We start from the raw sequence: 19,595 nt of genomic DNA, 5'->3' as shown, positions 1-19,595 counted from the left end.
TAGAATTACCTGTAGGTATAGCTATAGTTGTAGGTATAGAAAGAGACATAGATGTAAATATAGTCCTATGTAGTCATAGGGATAGATATACGTATACATATAAGTATAGATAAAGCTCTGATAGCGTGAGTCCTTCTGCTGATAAAAAAAAAAGCTTGAGATGATTTGTAAGGCAGCTTATATATACCTGTAATAGATTTTAATCCAAACACAATGCCAAAGCAAATTTTTAATTCAAACACACCTAAGTTTGATTTTCCCATATTCTATAAGTCAAGAAAGGAACAACTGAGGGACAGGGTGATCCATGGTGTCAAACCACGGAGACGACCATGGAGACGTCAAGGGGGAAAAAAGTTGAATAAAAGGACTCACTCCAACAATGGCTGGGAAGTCTGATGGTCTTTTCGAACATGCTGCACAGACATGGGTGTGTGAGAGAAAATTAAAATTCTGGGAAAGATTAGGTGATAGGAGAAATGAAGGTTCACAAGATGAAAAACAGGAAGGAGAGTGAGAGTGTCAGTATTAAGGGGAAATTCTCTTGCAGGAGTCAGGAGCAAGGGAAAAGAGAGGAGACCAGTGTATAAGTGAGGGATGGGGAAATATACTTAGGATTGGGCTATTAGCTAGTATTAAAAATCATAGTCCCCCATTTTTATATTTTTTTGACCTATTTTCATTTTCTTTGCATTCTTCTGGGGACAAAGATCTCTTTTTGAAGCCTTTGCTTCCTTTTATTATTTAATAATTGCTTCTATTTTTCAGCTTCCACTAAAAAAGGCTCTTTTTTCAGCCCTAGGAATGCACTGGCATTAAAGGTGAGAAACAGAAGCTGTACTCTGAGCTCTTCCAAAGAAAAGCACTTTAGAAATCAAAGACTGGTATATTGTTATTATTCCCTTCTTCCCCTGAAAGCTTGGCATGACATTAGCTCTGATCCTCAAAGAGGAGTCTTTCAGTTTAGCCATTATATTAATAATCTGTGCCTCTAAAAAAGGAAAGGATATCTAAATTGATCAACCTAGTCCAATAATTTTCTCTTTCCTTTAGTTCTGGCGCTATGGATCTGATCTAGGATCCAGAAATAGGAGCATTGTGACTCATTTTATCTTCAATGTAAAATTATACCCAGCAATGAATAAATCGTAAGGGCATATAGCCAAGCACTACCAATTCTGTGCAAACAGAGGTCCACAAGTTTAATGGGCATTGAAAGCATGAGATATTAACTCATGAATAACCCTTCTGTATTTTTATAGTCATATAACCAGTTGCTTATTGTAATGATAATTTTACATTAATATTGGAATAATAAATAGAAGATGAACATAAGATTTTAGAAATAAGTAATAAATATTTTTAAGTACCAATTATCTATCAAGACAAAATTGGATAGACCTTAAAATACTCAGGAAACAATAGTTTCCTAGCAAAACCCCTAGCTAATATTTTCCCCACTTAGGTAGCTCCATAAAAGGTGTTATTCATAGAGACATATCTAAACACTGACTGAGGGGAAAGAAGGTTTTAAACTAGAAACAAAATCCATACTTGGCAGCTCATATAATTAGAAGTCACCTATAAATGAGATTCAAAAAGAAAATATTTTAACAGAAGGTGGATGTAATTCCAAGTTGTGATTGTTCAACGTGTTTAATAATTATACATGTATAAATAATATATATATATTTATGTGTAATATGTATATATGTGTATATATATACAGATATATATACAGATGCAACATGTATAGAAAGAGCTCTTGTGTCTATTGATGAACTAAATTTATTTACAACCTATAGAGCCAGCCTAAATTATAATAAAGGATATTTATTTCCAAATATTTCTGTTATTTGGAAATAAAAGAGACATTAAACGCCTACACAACATATGACAATTTTAGGAAATAAAACAATCTAATACTAAACAAGCACATTGTTTAATAACTCTTTTTTCCAATTGTTGAATTGGGAAAATAAATCCTATTGGAACATGGAAATATTCAGTGAAGATATTCTGGGAGTTGAAGATATAAAAATAATTTTGGATACCCTAAAGCAAAACCAAATCAGAAACTTATTTTTCTTTGTGTGTTAGAGACGGCATAGATAATAGGAGTTCGGCACATATGTCTGCTGCTTTGAAGATCAGAGTGTAGCTCCATGTTTTCTTCACTGATACATCCCAGGATCTTAGAACAATATCTGGCACACAATAATCACATATTAAATTAAATGGTTGTTGACATTCCTAGCACAGATTTTGTAGAACAAAGTGCCATCCACATGGTCTATAATCTTAGTTATAATAATTGATCTCAACAAAAAAATAAAAGTAGAAAACACCCATTCATCCCTTAAAGTTTACAAAAAACTTGCAGCTCATATCCTTATCCAGTCATTTGGGTTCATCACTGCCTGGAAGGGGTGGTGTATCAGGAGCCCACTTTTGAGTCGTGCCTGGTGCTTGATTCCATTCTCTCCTCAGCCACTTGTGGGTTGAATTGTATGCCTCCCAAAATTCACATGTTGAAGCCCTAACCTGCCTCAGATGTGACCTTCCTTGGAAATAGGGTCATTGCGATGTAATTAGATATGTGAGGACAAGGTCATAGTGGAGTTGGATAGACTGCATATCCAATACGACTAGTGTCCTCTTAAGAAGGGGAAATGTGGGACACAGACATGCACTCAGGGAGAATATCTTGTAAAGATGAAGGGAGAGATCTGGATGATGCTTATACCGACTCAGGAATGCCAAAGGGTGACTGGAAACCACCAGAAAACAGGAGAGAGCATGGAACAGATTCTCCCTCCCAGCCTGCAGAGGGAACCAAGACTGACAACACCTTGATCTTGGACTTCCAGCCTTTGGAGCTGTGAGAAACATTTTTATTAAGCCACCCAGTTTGTGGGACTTTGTTATGGCAGCTCTTAGCAAACTAACACAGCTAAGTATTTCTCGCACCTTGTAAGATTTCCTACCAGAGGCACTGATAGCCTGACCTTATTCCCACTGAGCCCTGTCTTGTTCAGCTCTCAGAATTCACAAGATCTCCTCTGATTTATTCCAAAGCCTCCACAATTATATATGGTCAATATCTGACGCATTCTTCCATTAAGTTACATAGCAATTACATCAGCCACCTTTCCCTTACCTTCTGTTTGCTCCCGTGCTTGGGGTGGCACTGTAACCAGGAGGAGGTGGTGGAAACCAGGACTGTCTGTTAAGAAACAACATCAGTTATAAACGTGGTGCTTGAAAGACCTTATGCCACCCACATGTCTACCAGGAAAAGCTGAAAATAATTTGACAGTTAAAAGGCATTGAGACGACTTTTCAGTAAGCCCTGGGAATAAAATGAAAGCTTTCTTAAACTCAGTTGGAAGTAACTATACTGCAATCCAGGCTCTCTGCTCCCCAAGTAAGCTCCTTTCTTTGTTTTTTGACACAACATGTGGGTGGTTCTTTCAAAAAGAATTTAGACATAGGACATGGCCAACATGCACCATGAGAAAAATGCTCTGCATCTCTGCATCAGAGAAATACAATCAAACAATGGGATATACCACCTCACACAGTGAGACTTGGGGGGTGAAAATAAACAAGGCAGGAAACAACAATATGTTGGAGCGGATGGGAGAAAGGGGAACCTCTTACATGTTGGTGCGGATGTGAAAACTGGTGCAGCCACCTCTGGAAAAACAGTGTGGAGGTTCCTCAAAGAATTAAAATAGCCTGCCTAGATCCAGCATTTGCACTGTTAGGGATTTGACCCCGAAGATTCAGAGCATGATGAAACGGCGGGCACCTGCCGATGTTTCTAGAGCATGTCAAATAGCCAACTGTTGGATAGGAGGCCTCGGTGCATCGAAGATGAATGGATACCGAAGATGTGGTTTATGTATACATGGACAATTACTCAGCATTAGAAACGACAAATACAACCTTTGCTTCACGTGGTGGAAAGGAGGTGTTATGCTGAGTGAAAGTGAGTCAATCGGAGTAGGACAAACAGTGTATGTTTCATCATTGGGGCATATGAATAATAGAGAAGGGGAATTATGGGAAGGGAGGCAATGTGTGGGGAAGATATCAGAAAGGGACACAGAAATACAGATTCAAACTCTGGGAATTGGAATAGGGGTGTGGAAGGGGACGGACGGGGGTTGGGTGGGGGTGAAGGGTGAAGGGACGGCGGGGGTACACTTGACGGGATGAGCATGCGGAGTTATTCTGTATGTTGGTAAATTGAAATGAACACCAATAAAATTAAATTTATTAAACAAAATAAAAACTAAAAAAAAAACAGAAGAAATATGAAGTATCTAGAAATTAATATTTGTTAAATCTAGTTAGTGGGTACATGGGTGTTTATCATAAACATCCCTCTTTTTCTATTTTCTACATATCTGAAATATTTTATAATCAAAATCAATCTTATGTTCTACTCTGTATCTATAGTTTCTAAAAAGCTGTATGATAAAGTGAAAAATTCTGAAAGTAAGAATATTGAAAACATAAGTAAATGCCCCAGTAATGTTAACCTCAATTATATATACATATATGTATATATACAAACACATATATATCCAATTAGAAAGATGTCTTCACATTACCAGGACTTAATTTTAATTGATAAAGATAGCTTGGGGCTCTGTCAGAAAGACTTAGATATGGATCAAAGATGAAGATGTTTAGAGGAGAGTGACATGTCAGAAGAAAGCCCAGAGAAGGAATGGCTGGGATAAGGAGAGCTGGCTGTAAATTCATGAAGCAAGTCTATTCTCTGAGGCACTTCAGGACTGAGCTAGGATGAGATCAAAGCCAATTTCAACTTAATGTAAGTAGTTGATACTACTCATCGACAAAAGTAAGAGTCTTATTGCTGGCTTCAATGATCCTGACTTATGCCTAACCTGTCAGAGGAAAGAGTTTTGAAGTGGGTAAGAGATATGAAATTTGGGTCCAAGAGAAAGGTGATTACATTTTTTGAGACTCTGCAGACACAACCAGAATTCTGACTGCAGGAGCATTTTGGCAATCAGCCAGCCCATCAACAAACATTGAGCACCTACCCAAACGAGGCACAGTCTTAAGTGCAGGCAAAGAGAATAAAAACATTTTGAATGCACTGAGGTTCATGAATGTTTGTTTTCCATTTCATTGTGATTCACTAGCACTGTGTTCTCGTCAACAAGCAAAAATTGCTTCGACCCTCAACTTCTGTCTCTGGAAGAATATTCTATCACCACAGGTCTAGCTACTTCTCTGTGCCTACTAAATAAACAGACATCTACGCAGGCAGAAGGTGGGAGGCCACCCGGGATGTCGGAGAAGGAAGCATGATCACACAAACATTGATGTCTCAGCATAGAGCCTTTGACTCTGTACTTGGAAGTAGGGTCAACCTAATCTACAGAATAGAGGAGGCAGCAACAATGCAGGCTGATTTCAGGAGTGTGGTGATATCCGGTCACCCCACAGTCATAATTATTTCAGGGTAAAGCATTCCTTGTAGTAGGACTCTACTAAGGGTGTTACCTGAAGTAGCTTACCCTTTGCTGAGCTCTGTCATTAAAAACATTACCTAGATATTCAAGACCTCAGGAAACCTGGAGAAAAGATTGCATATTTGTTTTTTAAGATTATTATTTATTTATTTATTTATCTATCTATCTATCTATCTATCTATCTATCTATCTATCACATGAGCAGGAGGAGGGGCAGAGGGAAAAGAATCCACAAGCAGACTCCATGCTGAGGGCAGAGCTACACGGGGCTCCATTTCACAACCCTGTGATCATGACCTGAGCCAAAATAAAAATTCAAGCATTTAGCGACTGAGCCACCCAGGCACCCCAAGACTGCATGTTTGAAAAGGAAATTAGACAGAAAAGGACAAAGTTTGAGGACACCATGATCCAGTAGGCACTGGATCCCTGGAAAGAGAGAGGGGGGAGCAAGGATGAGAGACCAACTTCTGAATGCCATCTGGATGTCTTGGTGGATGAATTCATTCAGAAAATAATAAAAGAGGATGCCTGGGTGGTTCAGCGGTTGAGCATCTGCCTTCGGCTCAGGATGTAATCCCAGGGTCTGGGATCGAGTCCCACATTAGGCTCCTGCATGGAGCCTGCTTCTCCTCCCTCTGCCTATGTCTCTGCCTCTCTCTCTGTCTCTCATGAATAAATAAATAAAATATTTTTTAAAAAATGAAAGCAATTAATAAAAGACAATCCTCTAGAGAATATCAGCAAGAAGCAGATGCAACAAGTCCATCATACCTCTTTTTCTTTACAGGAGTTGTAGCAGAAGTAGGAGCTGGGATGCTGGTGCTGTTCGCACTGAACAAACTTCCAGGTTGCCTGTTTAATCACAGCCACAAATTACATTCTTGAAACTTTTATGCTGCCCCACCTTTGAAAGATCTGATAATCTACTCATATTCCTGCCTCCTCTTTATTCACCACAAAAATGTTTCAGTTGACAACAGAAAACAAGTTCTTCTGTAGTTTATCCATTTTTATAAATAATCAAGCTTTCATCTGAATAACTAGAACTGAAGGAAGGAAGGAAATGATTCATTATATGACATTGTGTGTCTGAAATCTGGACCAATGCATTCTGATGTGCTCTGGATTCATATTATATATTTAATCCTGTATATATTGTGACTAGCAGAATTATATTGCTTTTTTTGCATTAAATGCATTATATTGTTGAAGAAAACATTTAAAAACCACACCATTTCAAATCCTTATTTAGTATTTATTAATGTATAGAGATCTTCAAAAAAAAAAATAGAAGTGACCCTGGTCTGTTTTAACTACTGAAAGGTGCAGTCCAAGGTGAAAAATTCCTTTCTGTGTAAATAAAAATTTAAAAACTAATTCTGTTTTCAAAAATCCACCTAGTTTGGCTGTTTATAATCACCAGTAGTATGTTTCAGAGAAAATGTACTTCATTGCTAGCAAACCTATAATTTCATGACTCAGTTGAATTGTAATGTGATGGGTATTTTGAAGGACAAATGAAACATACAGGAAAAAAGAGTTAGTGGCCATAAAAAAGGGAAAAATAAAAGTCTGTAGGGGAAAAAAGTTAAAAATCAAATGGGTGATGGGTATTAAGGAGGGCACTTGTTATGATGAGCCCTGGGAGTTGTATGTAAGTGATGAATCACTAAATTCCACTCCTGAAACCAATATTACACTGTATCCTGACTAACTGGATTTAAATGAAAAATTGGAGAAAGAAAGAAAGAATAAAAGAAAAAAGAAAAATAAAGAAAAGAATGACTTAAGTTTAGGTGTTTGGTGAGAGCAGAGGTTGGTAAACTTTTTCTGTTAAAATCCAGATAGTAAATATTTAAAGCTTCATGGACCATTTTCTTATTTCTACTAAACTCTGCCTAAGCAATAGGAGTGTGGCTTTATTATAACGAAACTTTGGCCTAGGAGCATATACCCTGGTTTTTCTTGAACATGTACAAAGAAATACACTTATTCTTAAAATGTAACTTCAGTTGGAAAAATACATACGTCTTTGCTGCTTCTGGTGATCTAAATGTGGACGTGTTTCTGGTAAAAAAAAAAAAAAGGCAAAAGTTTGAGCAGCAACAAAGAATGAACACTTGCATCAATTTGCAATTGTCCATGAATTTAGAGTTGTTATTTAAAGTTAGACATTATTTGAGAGAAAGAGAAAGAAAGCATCAGTATTTGAATAAATTTGATAAGGTGATTTCATGATCTTTTTGTCTTGGACTAGATTCTAAAGGAAATAATTTAATTTCATAAAATTCAATATCAAGTAAGCCCAACATTTTTATTTGTTGGGTTCAGTAATTTTCTTTAGCAATAAGAGTGTAAAATTGGCATTTATATGTATTCCGTACTCTTGCCACCAGGATCACTTAAAACAAAAACATGAATGTGGTGAAAACAATGACCTGAAGCAATGAATTCTCAATTTTTAAGCAAGGCCACAAGGATTTTCTATTTCTCTTACTATGAAGAGAAATAAAGGTATTTACTCCAGAATTTTTGTGTTTAAAAAAATAGAAGATAAGAATTTATAGAAAGATATCAAGTAGGACAGAAAAATTGTAAATAAATAAGTAATGCTTAGAAAAGCATTGTACTTGGGTCTTTCCCAAAGTCAACAGATACAGATACCTATTGGTTAGTCGGTTGTCCACGGTATTGGTCTTATATGTTTTAGTGGCATCATTTCTGTCTGAGATCCTTTATAAAGAAACAAGACACAAGTTTGGATGAACATTTAGGTCATGGAAGTCCTTTGATCCCTCTTTCATGAAAGAATAACTTCACAATATAACCTTTTCCTGATAAGGAGATTTGTTTTCAGGTGTTACATTTTAGAATATTTTGCAATTTAAAAAAGTTTCTTGAGATAAAATCTATTTATGAGGCTATTTCAATACAGTTTGGGATTTTTAAGGTTTATGCTTTTCTACTGGCCTCTCTGATTTATTGAGCATTTAACCCACTATTTTATATTCATTATTGTTTAATAATACAGTTGACCCTTGACCACGTGGATCTGAACTGCAGATTTTTTCGGTAAATATAGTATAGTATTGTAAATGTATTTTCTCATCCTTATGATTCTCTTAATAACATTTTCTTTTTTCTATCTTACTTTATTATAAGAATTCAGTTATATATAACATACAAAATCCGTGTTAATCAGCTGTTTATGTTATCAGTAAAGCTTCCGGTCAATAGTGGGCTATAGTAGTTAAGTTTTGGAGAGTCCAAAGTTATATGTGGATTTTTTATTGCACAGGGTTCAGCACCTGTGTTGCCAACTGTACATCCATCCAATGACACTACTTCCGAAATCCGTAAAAGGCATCAATGAAAGGCGAGTATTTTTAAATATATTTTGTAGCATAGACAATGATATATGTTTGCCAAATTAATTTTATTTTCCTCCTGAGCACAGAGGGACACCAACACCCATTCTTCATTGCAATTAAGTTGGGACTGTGTGATTGAGTTCTAGAGTAAAAAATGTGGGCAGAAATGTTGTTTGCTACTTCCAGAACCATCATAAAACCTCTTATGGGTTCCTCCATGCTCTTTCTTCCTCTTCCCACTATGGTTTTGTTGCCCATGGGTTGAAGATAGCAGCATCAAAACATGAATTTAGGGCCCTGAGTCACTTCATGGAACTGAGACATGCCCTACTCTTCCAGCCTATCACACTGGACTCTAAAGAGAGCGGATAGTAATCTTCCATTGTGCTAAATAATAATGGATTCGGGGGTGAGAGAAGGACTTTGTTAAAAGAGTTACTCTACCCTGGCAAATTAGTTTACTTTGACTAATACATTTAATTAATAGCCTCTACTGATCATCAGAGGTTTTAATCCCTCAAATCTCAGATCTCTTCAAAGAGGTCACAGCTAGAAAAGATGTATTTGTCTCTTGTGTCAGAAAAGATGAATTAGGAATCTCATGGTCTCCATGCTCATGGTGGACTCTCATAACTGCAGAAATTCCTTCCTCACAGCAGGTAGGAAGGTTCTTCCTAAGACATAGGGCCATCCTCTGGAGCATTCTGCAGGCTTGCACAAAACTAGGATGTAACAAAATTAGGCTCAGCAAAACAAAGGTCAGCAACACTTTTCTGTTGATTGGACACTATGGGTCTCCTATAACTGTTTCTAAATTTTTTATTTTACCATCAACTTTAGTACATAGCTTTATAGAAACTAATCTTGGAAAGATGGACACTCACTTTTCCTCACTCTAAAATAAAAATGAATGTGGGAAAATATGACTTAACTGTCATAAGTTTAAAATGATTTCAATTCCTAATGTCATCTTGATATGTGTAACTAAAGTATTGGGTAGATAACTCTAATATATTAAAATGCTATGAGTCAACTCCAAACAAGTTTTTGTTTATAGTACATAATACCATAAACTGATAACTCTTGAATACAAAAAGGAAAGAAGATTGAAATTTCCAGAGTTCCATATTCTCAAGAGACCATTCATAATATAGGCATTAACTTATACAGGTTCCTAGAATCCATGGATAAAAAACTCATGTCTAAGGTGATCATCAGGCCATGGACTGTGACTATATTCCCTGTGCTAACTGCTACCAAGCCTCTGAGATGTTTATATTTAAAGGGCTCTAAAGGAAGAACCACTTCATGAGTACCATAAGTAAGAGGTCAGGTGACTCTGAGTCTTAAATCTTCAATGTTCCTTGGAAATTCGACTCAGACTTTATAAGCTGTCTATGAGGCTCTAATATGAGATAAAAAATAATCTTGGGAAATTGCTACCATGGTTCTCTGAAACAACAATCTGTCTAAAACAAACAGAACATCAAACATTCTCAAGGTTTAAATAAAGGCAAGTTCTGATGTTGAAATAAATGAAGTTAATCAAAATTGTACAGTGTAAATCTACGTGGGCAATATCTACATGCAGATGTAATAATAAAAATAGCTACCTACTCTTTGCTGCTTATTGTATACATTCTCCTCTACTCTTTAAAATATCCTTACAAGGGAGGCATAATTATTTTCACTTTATAGATGAAAAAATGGAGACTCAGAGAAGGTAACTTTCTCTTGGACACCCAGCTAAGAAGTAGGGTACCTCCAAAGTCTTTCCAGTAGGACTCAATGTCATACAACTGATTCTGTAGTGTGATTGTTTCAACACCCATGTATTAGGTCAACCTGTCTTCCTGTACTATTCTTCACCTCCACTATCTTTTCTATGCCACCAGGGGGTCAGTCCATGAGTAATAATGGAGAGAACTGTAAACCACCATTCCAAAACATATGTCAATTTCTTATTACTTAAAGAGATTAACTTTGTATTTCTCTGAAAATTTAAGTTCCTGCCAACTTGTGATATGAAATAAGTTGTTTTGATAAGTGTCAATCTTGGAGACAGGAAATACTCAAATATAGTCCTTAGCAAGATGATCAAAAGAACCAAAGAAAAAGTTACACTTCCAGAAGTGAGCACTAGAGGTCACCACAACCTAGGTTTTACAAATTAGTCATTAAACCACCTTCAGGATCTGGGCCATATTGCAGGCCACATACATTAGTATTTTACTGTTTCTTTAGAACACTTCATACTTTTACCTGTATATATATATGTGTATATATATACATATACATATACATATATATATATGTATATATATATATTTAAAGATAACTCCAAATATCAAGTCAGTACTTTTCTCATACCTATTTAAAAATAAATACATTATTGTAGGGCGACTAGCTGGCTCAGTTGGTGGAGCACACAGCTCTTCATCTCCAAGTTTGTGGGTTCAAGCCCCACATTTGATGTAGAGACTATTTAAAAATAAAAATAAAAAATAAAATGAATGCATTATTGAACTACATACACATGTGCATACCAGATATATTTTGGTGTTTTCCTCCTAAAATTATTTCCTATCTCACATTTGGAGTGGCCAGAATTATGAAAGTCTGATTCCTGCTGATAGGACTTTCTTTTCTTTACTGATTCCTGAGTTCTCTCCCTCACATCTATTTCCACATTTAGAGAGATATGGCATACTGCTATGACTCAGGACTCCTGAGGAAGGAGCAGACCAAACTCGCCACTAAACCTCTAGTGTAAATAAAGCAGGTAATCTTTGGCCTCATTTTTGAGAGTATAAAATAAAGGACTTGGACTAGATTGGTGGTTCTGAATTTTGGCTGCACAACTAGAATCACTTCATAAGCTTTAAAAATTTCTGAGTCCCATCTCAGTCTAACTAAATCAGAATTTTGAGAGTGAGAGGTGGGGGAACCAAGTTATCAGTAAAGTTTAAAGGCTCTCTCACTGATTCTAATTTGCAGCGAGGCTGAGAATGACTCACATAGTTAGCCTGTGAGGTCTGGTCTAGTTCATTGCTAATGTTCCAAAGCTCTGTCTTGACTGGCCTAATATAGACCTTCAGATACACAGCCTGCAAAGGCTTAGGTCCCCTACATATTTACCTATCTTGAGGCATAATTATCTCACTTTCAGATTAATTCCTAGAAATAGGGTTTCCGTCTTCACTTAACGGCGCAACAGGACAGCCCCCAAGACCAATGTGAATAGACAGTTATTTTGACTCCTCTCTCCACTCAGTGCTGTGAAGATGAGATCTTGTACATATACCTCTATGATCTCATTTTTTGAGGCTATTAATTACCAGAGAGAAGTTAATTCCTTAGGAATACCAGTGCAAATTAGCCTCTATTAAGGGAGACTGGCTTGAAAACCTATGAATAGTACAGATGTACATTGCCTACATGAATTAATACTGACAAATATTGAATATAGAATCTATTAGATATGATAAATTTTAGCATATATGCTTAAAATTCAGCTGTTGGCATTTTTGTATACAATAGCAGCATATCTTTACCTAGAGCAAGTGACCTCAAATGCCAATGGCCTCAGGTGTCCATTGTCTAGACTCCAACTAAAAATGTTAATTTTGCTCTTTATATATGCTTACTAAGCATCTCTACCAAATATAAGATAAAATGTGATGTGGAGGTTTTACACTTTAAATAAACATTTCTTGGGGCATCTGGGTGGCTTAGTCAGTTAAGCATCTAACTCTTGATTTCAGCTCAAGTCCTTTTTTTTTTTCCTTCTCTAATTGATTTATTTACTCAGCATAATACACTCCAGTTCCATCCACTTCGAAGAAAATGGTGGGTGTTTGTCATTTCTTTTTTTTTTCTAGCTTAAATGTTTTTTGTTTTTTTTTAATAATAAATTTATTTTTTATTGGTGTTCAATTTGCCAACATACAGAATAACACCCAGTGCTCATCCCGTCAAGTGCCCCCCTCAGTGCCCGCCACCCATTCACCCCCAACCCCGCCCTCCTCCCCTTCCACCACCCCTAGTTCGTTTCCCAGAGTTAGGAGTCTTCCATGTTCTGTCTCCTTTTCTGATATTTCCTACCCATTTCTTCTCCCTTCCCCTCTATTCCCTTTCACTATTGTTTATATTCCCCAAATGAATGAAACCATATAATGTTTGTCCTTCTCCGATTGACTTATTTCACTTAGCATAATACCCTCCAGTTCCATCCACGTTGAAGCAAATGGTGGGTATTTGTCATTTCTAATGGCTGAGTAATATTCCATTGTATACATAAACCACATCTTCTTTATTCATTCATCTTTCAATGGACACCGAGGCTCCTTCCACAGTTTGGCTATCAGCTCAAGTCTTGATCTCAGGGTTATGAGTTCAAGCCTTACACTGGGCTCCATGCTAAGTATGGAGCCTAATTTTTAAAAATATAGACATTTCTCAGTTTTCTCCCTAAAGACGAGCCCTCTTCCTCTGTGTAGGAATGAACTGACAATAGGCCATATGGTGACTGTAGTGCCACCCACAAGAGTAGTTTCACTTTCTAAAGTAAAGAGTCTTTATACTATAGTAGATTAAAACTACTTTATTATTAAAATGTAGTTTCTCCATAAAAACAGAAACTGCCACTTTTCCACCATTGTGATGGAAAGACCAAAAGTTAGAATAAGAACTCACTACTCATATTCACAAAAATAACTAGACTCTCCATTTTAAACTGAACAGATTCTGTGTAGTGTCCATCTTACTTATACTCAAACCAGTTTCTTCAGAATTGTCCTTATCAATCTCCTATTAGCAGGATTTTAGAAAAATAGCATGTTGAGTCAAGATTTTGTGAATTTTGAGGAAGATAATTCAATCTGAATAGACTTCTGTCCTTGGGGATAAAATATCATGGTTCAAAACTTACTTTGGTGAACATTTAAATACCTCATGCTTGATAAAAAAAGGGGGGGATTTCATATGCATTTTGCTTTCTGCTTACATGGTTCAAAAATACCTTACCTGTCTAAAGTGTCATCAGATCTATACCGACTAATCGTAGCCTTTGGCTCATCTCTCTCATTTGCTTTCCTGTAGCAAGAAATAATTACAGAAAGATCAAATAAATTACAAAAAAAATGTTTTTAACATCTATCATGCCTTTGGTAAAATATTTGCCTATTTAGGTAGGAGATGTACATGCTACCACAGTAAGACATATTTGGAGCATCTAAATATTCCAAAGTTTTAACGTGGATAGGATAAATTATGTCACACACAATTACCCATGCTAATATAGGAATTCTTCTCTAGGTCCAATTATTTCTAACTACGATGTAACATATTCAAATTGGGGATAAATATAGGTAAAACAAACAACATGACATGCAACGTGGTTAATAACTAATATATACTCTTATCAATACTGTTGACTTTTACATCATAGGAACTCAATCCCTTAAAATCAGCTTTGTTTTGTTCGCAGAATTTTAGTAGCACCATTAGGCAGTTCAACAGGCTGAATACAAATAGCTTTATTTAAAGTTCAGCACCGTGGACAGGGTTGAAAAAGAACTTTCTACTGAAGGGAGAAGGAAGGAAAGGAAGGAAAGAGGAAAAGCTAGAAAGAGATGAAGAGAGTGAGAGAAGAGAGAAAGGATAGATGTAGGGAGGAGAGGAGAAGAAGGAGGAATAAGGAGAAGTAGGGAGAAGAGAGACAGAAGGCAAAGAAAGTTGAGGAAGACAAGTAAGCAGAACAAAGGGGAGAAGGAAGAAAAGAAAGGACAGGAAGCTTACTAGTAGAAATCAAGATCATCAAAGCAAATGGGAATATCTTGATCAGAGAGATCAATGAGTGAAAACAGGCCGTTTAATGCCTTATAGAACCTTGTGATACAGGAAAAGCAAGCTCTTTGATGAATTACACCATGATTTACTCTGTTTGCATTTCAAAGCATCATTCGAAGTTGACAGATCAAAGATACTGAATCTGAAAAAATACTAATACAGTATATGCACTTAAAATTTAATTTTTAACTTGATAGAGTGTACTTTTATTAAGCAAATATTTGAAGGTAAACAATATACAATTTATTATGCTGATGACTATGAAGAAGTCAAGAACAAAAAACTATGGACTTTACTCCCACAGAGCCAGAGAGACAAATTAGATATGTACACCCAAAGGTAGAAAGTGGCCATTGTCATAAAAGAAGTTCAAGTAAAGTGAAAGGAAGTTCTAAGGTGAGAAAGTTTATTTCTAGGTAAAAGAATCAAAGAGGGCTTTATGGATAAGGTGTGGTTTGAGCTGGGCCTTGGAGGACAAATAGATGTGAACATTTTCAAATGGAATCAGAGGAAACTGTCCATTCATGCAAGATAAAAGTAAATAAAATTGTCTAATGCAATTCCCTAAGTTTTAAATGAACCTCAGAAGGAAATCATGGTATATAGTCCATCATTGTGTTTAATACATGAATGCAAACAGGCACTATGGGCCATCTGACTCCCATCTGTAATACAGCCCCTTCTCAGCATCACTTTATGTCCCATTAGCTGGCTTTATTCTTCCTAGTACTTAAGGCAATACAACATATTAGACTGTGTTTATTTATTTTCAGTCTCTCTCCTCTTCCATCTTCACTCAGGATGCAGGTTCTATGGAAGCAGGGACTTTGTTTTGTTCCCAGACCTCAGACCACTATCTGGTTCACAATAGGCATCTTTGCAAGTATTTGTGCTACGAGGCTTGTTTGTCATGTTTAAACAATCTGGCAGAAGCAGACAGCAAAATTTCTTAGTTCATGCATACTATGAAACTGTTATCTAATAATATATTGTTTATCTTCTCTTTCCTTTATTTTCAGTTTCTGCTCACATGGAGCTTTTTGCACACATTGCCACTTCTGCTGGAAGCACTTTTGTCCTGCCTCATGCCGACCAGCCACCCTTCCCTACTCAGAACCACCTCCTTATCCTTTGAATAGCAGCATCAACACCAAAGACCACATTCTGGGTGACATCTCTGATTAATTTGGGCAGAATTAGGCCATCTCCTCTATTCCCATGGCACTATCACACAGTTCTACAATAGCACTTCCATGGTAAATTTTAGCATTATAGTCTATGGATCCCTATTTTTCTAGAATGGATGGTCTCCCTAAGGTCAAGAGTGGTATCTTAATGCATCTTTGTATTCCTAGCACCTACCACTATGGCAACACATAGCAGATGTTCCAAAATGGTGTTAAGCATCCACTAAAGTGGGTACAGACTCTGTGAAAGGGCAGAAAAGGAACAAGAAGGCATCCATTTGAGCAAGCACAAGAAGAAAAATCATCTGCACTACCCTTCTAGGAACATGTATTTTGAGACACTAGTTATGTGTCAAGGGGAAAACATCTCAGGCTCACATTTCTTACAAAAGATAAAAGTTCGATGTATTATGTTAGCCAGTACATGGAGGGGAGTTAGCCAGTATAATGGAGGAAGCAATTTCCACTGGTAGCTAGACTGAAATGATCAGACTCCCTTTGTTTGGCAAGTTGAGAGCCGACTGAGATCAAGGCTGTAATCTCTGAAATCATGAAAACCAAGAAGAGGGCAAAGGTAGTCACAGAACAATCAATCAGATGAACTAAGGCTGTGAACCAGAAAACCAAATAGCTACTTTGTGTATAGTGTTCTAAGCTCAGTACCCTTAGAACAGGTCAAAATCATGAACAGGTTTAAAAGGGTTTAAAAAAATTCATAAGTAAAAGTTTCTAAAATATTCAAGTTGTCTACTTAATTTTTTAAAGTCCACACCGTGACAATCACACTCCTTTACTAAATACATTGTGGTGACAGAGACAGGCTACTGGACCAGATAAAACTTGTGTCTGATAAATACTTAGGTTCCTCTGATGGGTGTGGTTGTTTGTATGTGTGTGAACACAAATCTGCTTTAACAAGAGTATTATCTACTAATTTTATCAATCTTAGATCATTTTCATTATTGTGATTACAAGTCTTTTCTGAATTTTTCTTCTGATTCGCCTGTCAGTCTTTTTGCTACTCCGTATTATTTAATGGTTTTCCACAAGCTTAGGAGTTTCTAGAAAGAAGTGTACTGCCCATAAAGCAAGTGAACTCTGGGGCTGTTATTTCTGTATTTTAGGGTTCCTTTTCCTAAGGTTCTGAGATATCTTATCTGGTCACATTTCTGTGGCCTCCCTTTTTTTTCCATCAAGAGGGCCACCTCCATGCACTGGTTATTCTATACCTCCAGACTGTGGTTCTGGAAGCATGGAGCTGGAGAAGCACAGACTTTGCTCTGTGGAAACTCCTGATGATATCACAAAGTCTTCCAGAATGCCAGGGAAAGCCTGAGGCTAGCCACAAATATTCAGCCTGACTTGAACAAGTCTCTCAAAACTATCGTCTTTGTGTTTCTGCTAATGATGCAACTTGTCTGAAACACCCACCTGTCCAAGGCATCATGGGAGTTGTGTCGGTTGAGCACCACCCTACCATAATTTTCATCTCTGTAAAGAAAGAACAAAACTAAGTCACATGGAAAGTTACCACAGTATTTGGTAAGCACTAAATAAGGGAGATAGGGGAAAGCACTAAATAAGGGAGATAGGGGAAAGAGCTCACGATTTAGAATAAGGTTAATTCATTTTATTTCACACATAAGAACATAAGTATGCATTTATTCTTCCCAGTCTCCCCTTGAAAGACCGTGTGAAAAGAAACAAGTTTGTCAGAACAAATGATGATTATTCTCATTTATCCCATGAGATTTCCATATGATTCAACAAAGGAATGAGTGGGGTTTTTTTCCTATCAGAGTATAGAACATGTGGACATCTACTTTGTGCACATTACAAGAGTCCTTTTCTGCAGGAGGGCAAAAGCTTTCTACAAACATGTCTCGAATTTAATTAATTCCTTTATACTTAGACATTTTTTCATTTGATGGACTTGATAGTTTTCCTTGATAAAAAGCAGGAAAATAAGTACCAATATTTGTGGTTAAGGAGGTGGATCATTCGCAGGAGCGTTAGCTCATTTTTGAACCATGACACCTGTTTGGTCCTTAAAATAATCCTATGAATTAGGCAAGGAAGACCCTGTCATACCAAATTCACAGAAGAAGAAATTTTCAGAGATTTTGTGGTTTTGTGGTTTTCCTAAGACCAAAAGATTAGTTAGTGACAGGAATAGATCTAAGACCCAGATCTTTTTATCTCAAACCTTTGCTTTTCCTTCATACATAACAATTTATACATACATAGACCTTCATATATAAAATCTCAAACCATGTCTTTCTTGCCTTGTACAGCAGATCTGAAAGCGCAGGCAATTTTAGGAAATGTTAAAACATGTAATAGGGCTTTTGGCCTTGAACCAAGGCAGAAGAGTAAATATCTGAACCTTTTTTATGTCAACCCAACCAAACCTGAAATACCGCATTGCTTCTGGCTCTGCTCCCCTAACATTACTCAACCCTCTAGAACTATTTATAATAAATCTATACAAGAAACTGTGGTAGATAATTAAAAAGAAAGATGAACAGTGAAACTGAAACAATTCCAGCAAATTTATATCCTCAAAAATCCCAAGAGGACTTTTCCATCTCTCTTGATATCCCTTCCCTAAACTTGTGAGAGAGTAGCAGGCACCAGACACTTTCTGACCTAAAGAAGAATTATAACACACAGGCCAGAACTGGGCCAGCATGAATGGGGGAAGCATCAGAGCCCATTTCTCCTTCACTCAGTAGCTGTCATGCCTTCCAAGCTGTCCTCCCTGGGCCTTTATAAAGCAGGTATGCCAGGCATAAAACCATCATTCTTATCCCTTATGATTTGTCCTAGACAACTCTATCTATACCCATCTGTGCACACATTTGCAACACAGAATTTATGATTCACATTTGACATCATTCTACCACTATGGAAAAATAGAAGTGCCATATTAGGCTCTGACAGAAGTAGTAAGTGTTTGTTACTAAAGAATGTGATCATTCCCCAAGAATGTTAACTCCAGAACCCAATGTAAGTCTCTAAATACTCCTATATGCCCTTAAAATAATAATATTTAATAACATAAATTAATAGACATCTTTATTTAACAGTTACAGTATGTTCCTCAAATAACTGTATATGGGCAGTTTAGTAGAAAGTTTAGAGTATCCTATAATGCAGAGCTTCTCATTGTCAATGCTATGACACTGTGGGCTTGATGATTTTGTGTTGTGGGTAGTGCCCTGTGCATTGTAAGATGTTTAGCAGCATCCATGGCCTCTACCAACTAGATGTAAGAAGTATTCCCCAGTTTTATAATTGAAAAAGTCTCCAGATCTTACCAAACATCCCCTGAGGATAAAACTGTTCCTGAATGAGAACCATTGGTGTAATAGAAAGACAATGGGTCATCTTAAAATCTTAACTCCATCTCTTAATAGCTGTGTGGACTGGACAAGCTACTCAACCTTTCTGAGCCTCAAATCCCTCTTCTATAAAATAGAGGATGTAATACCTACCTTGTGTAATTTGTGAGACTTAAAGATGTTTGATATATAAAGTATGTACCTACACATAAGAGGGAATAAAATAACATACATATATGTACAAATGTAATTTGTAATAAATATATCTGGGCTGGACAAATGTCTATTGTAAATCAATGTTGGCAATGAGGCAATATGCCTGCA

General features: G+C 36.7%; 1 protein-coding gene across 11 annotated transcripts in view; it reads right to left on the bottom strand.

The window, feature by feature from the left end:
- SCEL (sciellin) overlaps positions 1–19,595 on the bottom strand; it is a 111,037-nt gene that overhangs the window by 74,126 nt on the left and 17,316 nt on the right. For 10 of the 11 annotated variants that reach the window (XM_055335683.1, XM_055335692.1, XM_055335684.1 and 7 more), the window contains exons 4-9: positions 17,359–17,418; positions 13,916–13,984; positions 8,184–8,252; positions 7,548–7,586; positions 6,291–6,371; positions 3,161–3,226 (exon numbers count right to left, since the gene is read on the bottom strand). In XM_055335683.1, coding sequence (XP_055191658.1) covers positions 3,161–3,226; positions 6,291–6,371; positions 7,548–7,586; positions 8,184–8,252; positions 13,916–13,984; positions 17,359–17,418 — 384 coding nt within the window. The remainder of the gene's footprint in view (positions 1–3,160; positions 3,227–6,290; positions 6,372–7,547; positions 7,587–8,183; positions 8,253–13,915; positions 13,985–17,358; positions 17,419–19,595) is intronic. The other variant, XM_055335689.1, reaches the window with a different exon arrangement.

This window comes from Nyctereutes procyonoides, unplaced genomic scaffold (assembly GCF_905146905.1).
Source record: "Nyctereutes procyonoides isolate TBG_1078 unplaced genomic scaffold, NYPRO_anot_genome, whole genome shotgun sequence".
In the NCBI taxonomy this organism is placed as follows: domain Eukaryota; kingdom Metazoa; phylum Chordata; class Mammalia; order Carnivora; family Canidae; genus Nyctereutes; species Nyctereutes procyonoides.
The sequence above is the reverse complement of the archived record's forward strand: the minus strand, read 5'-3'. Positions and strand labels throughout refer to the sequence as shown.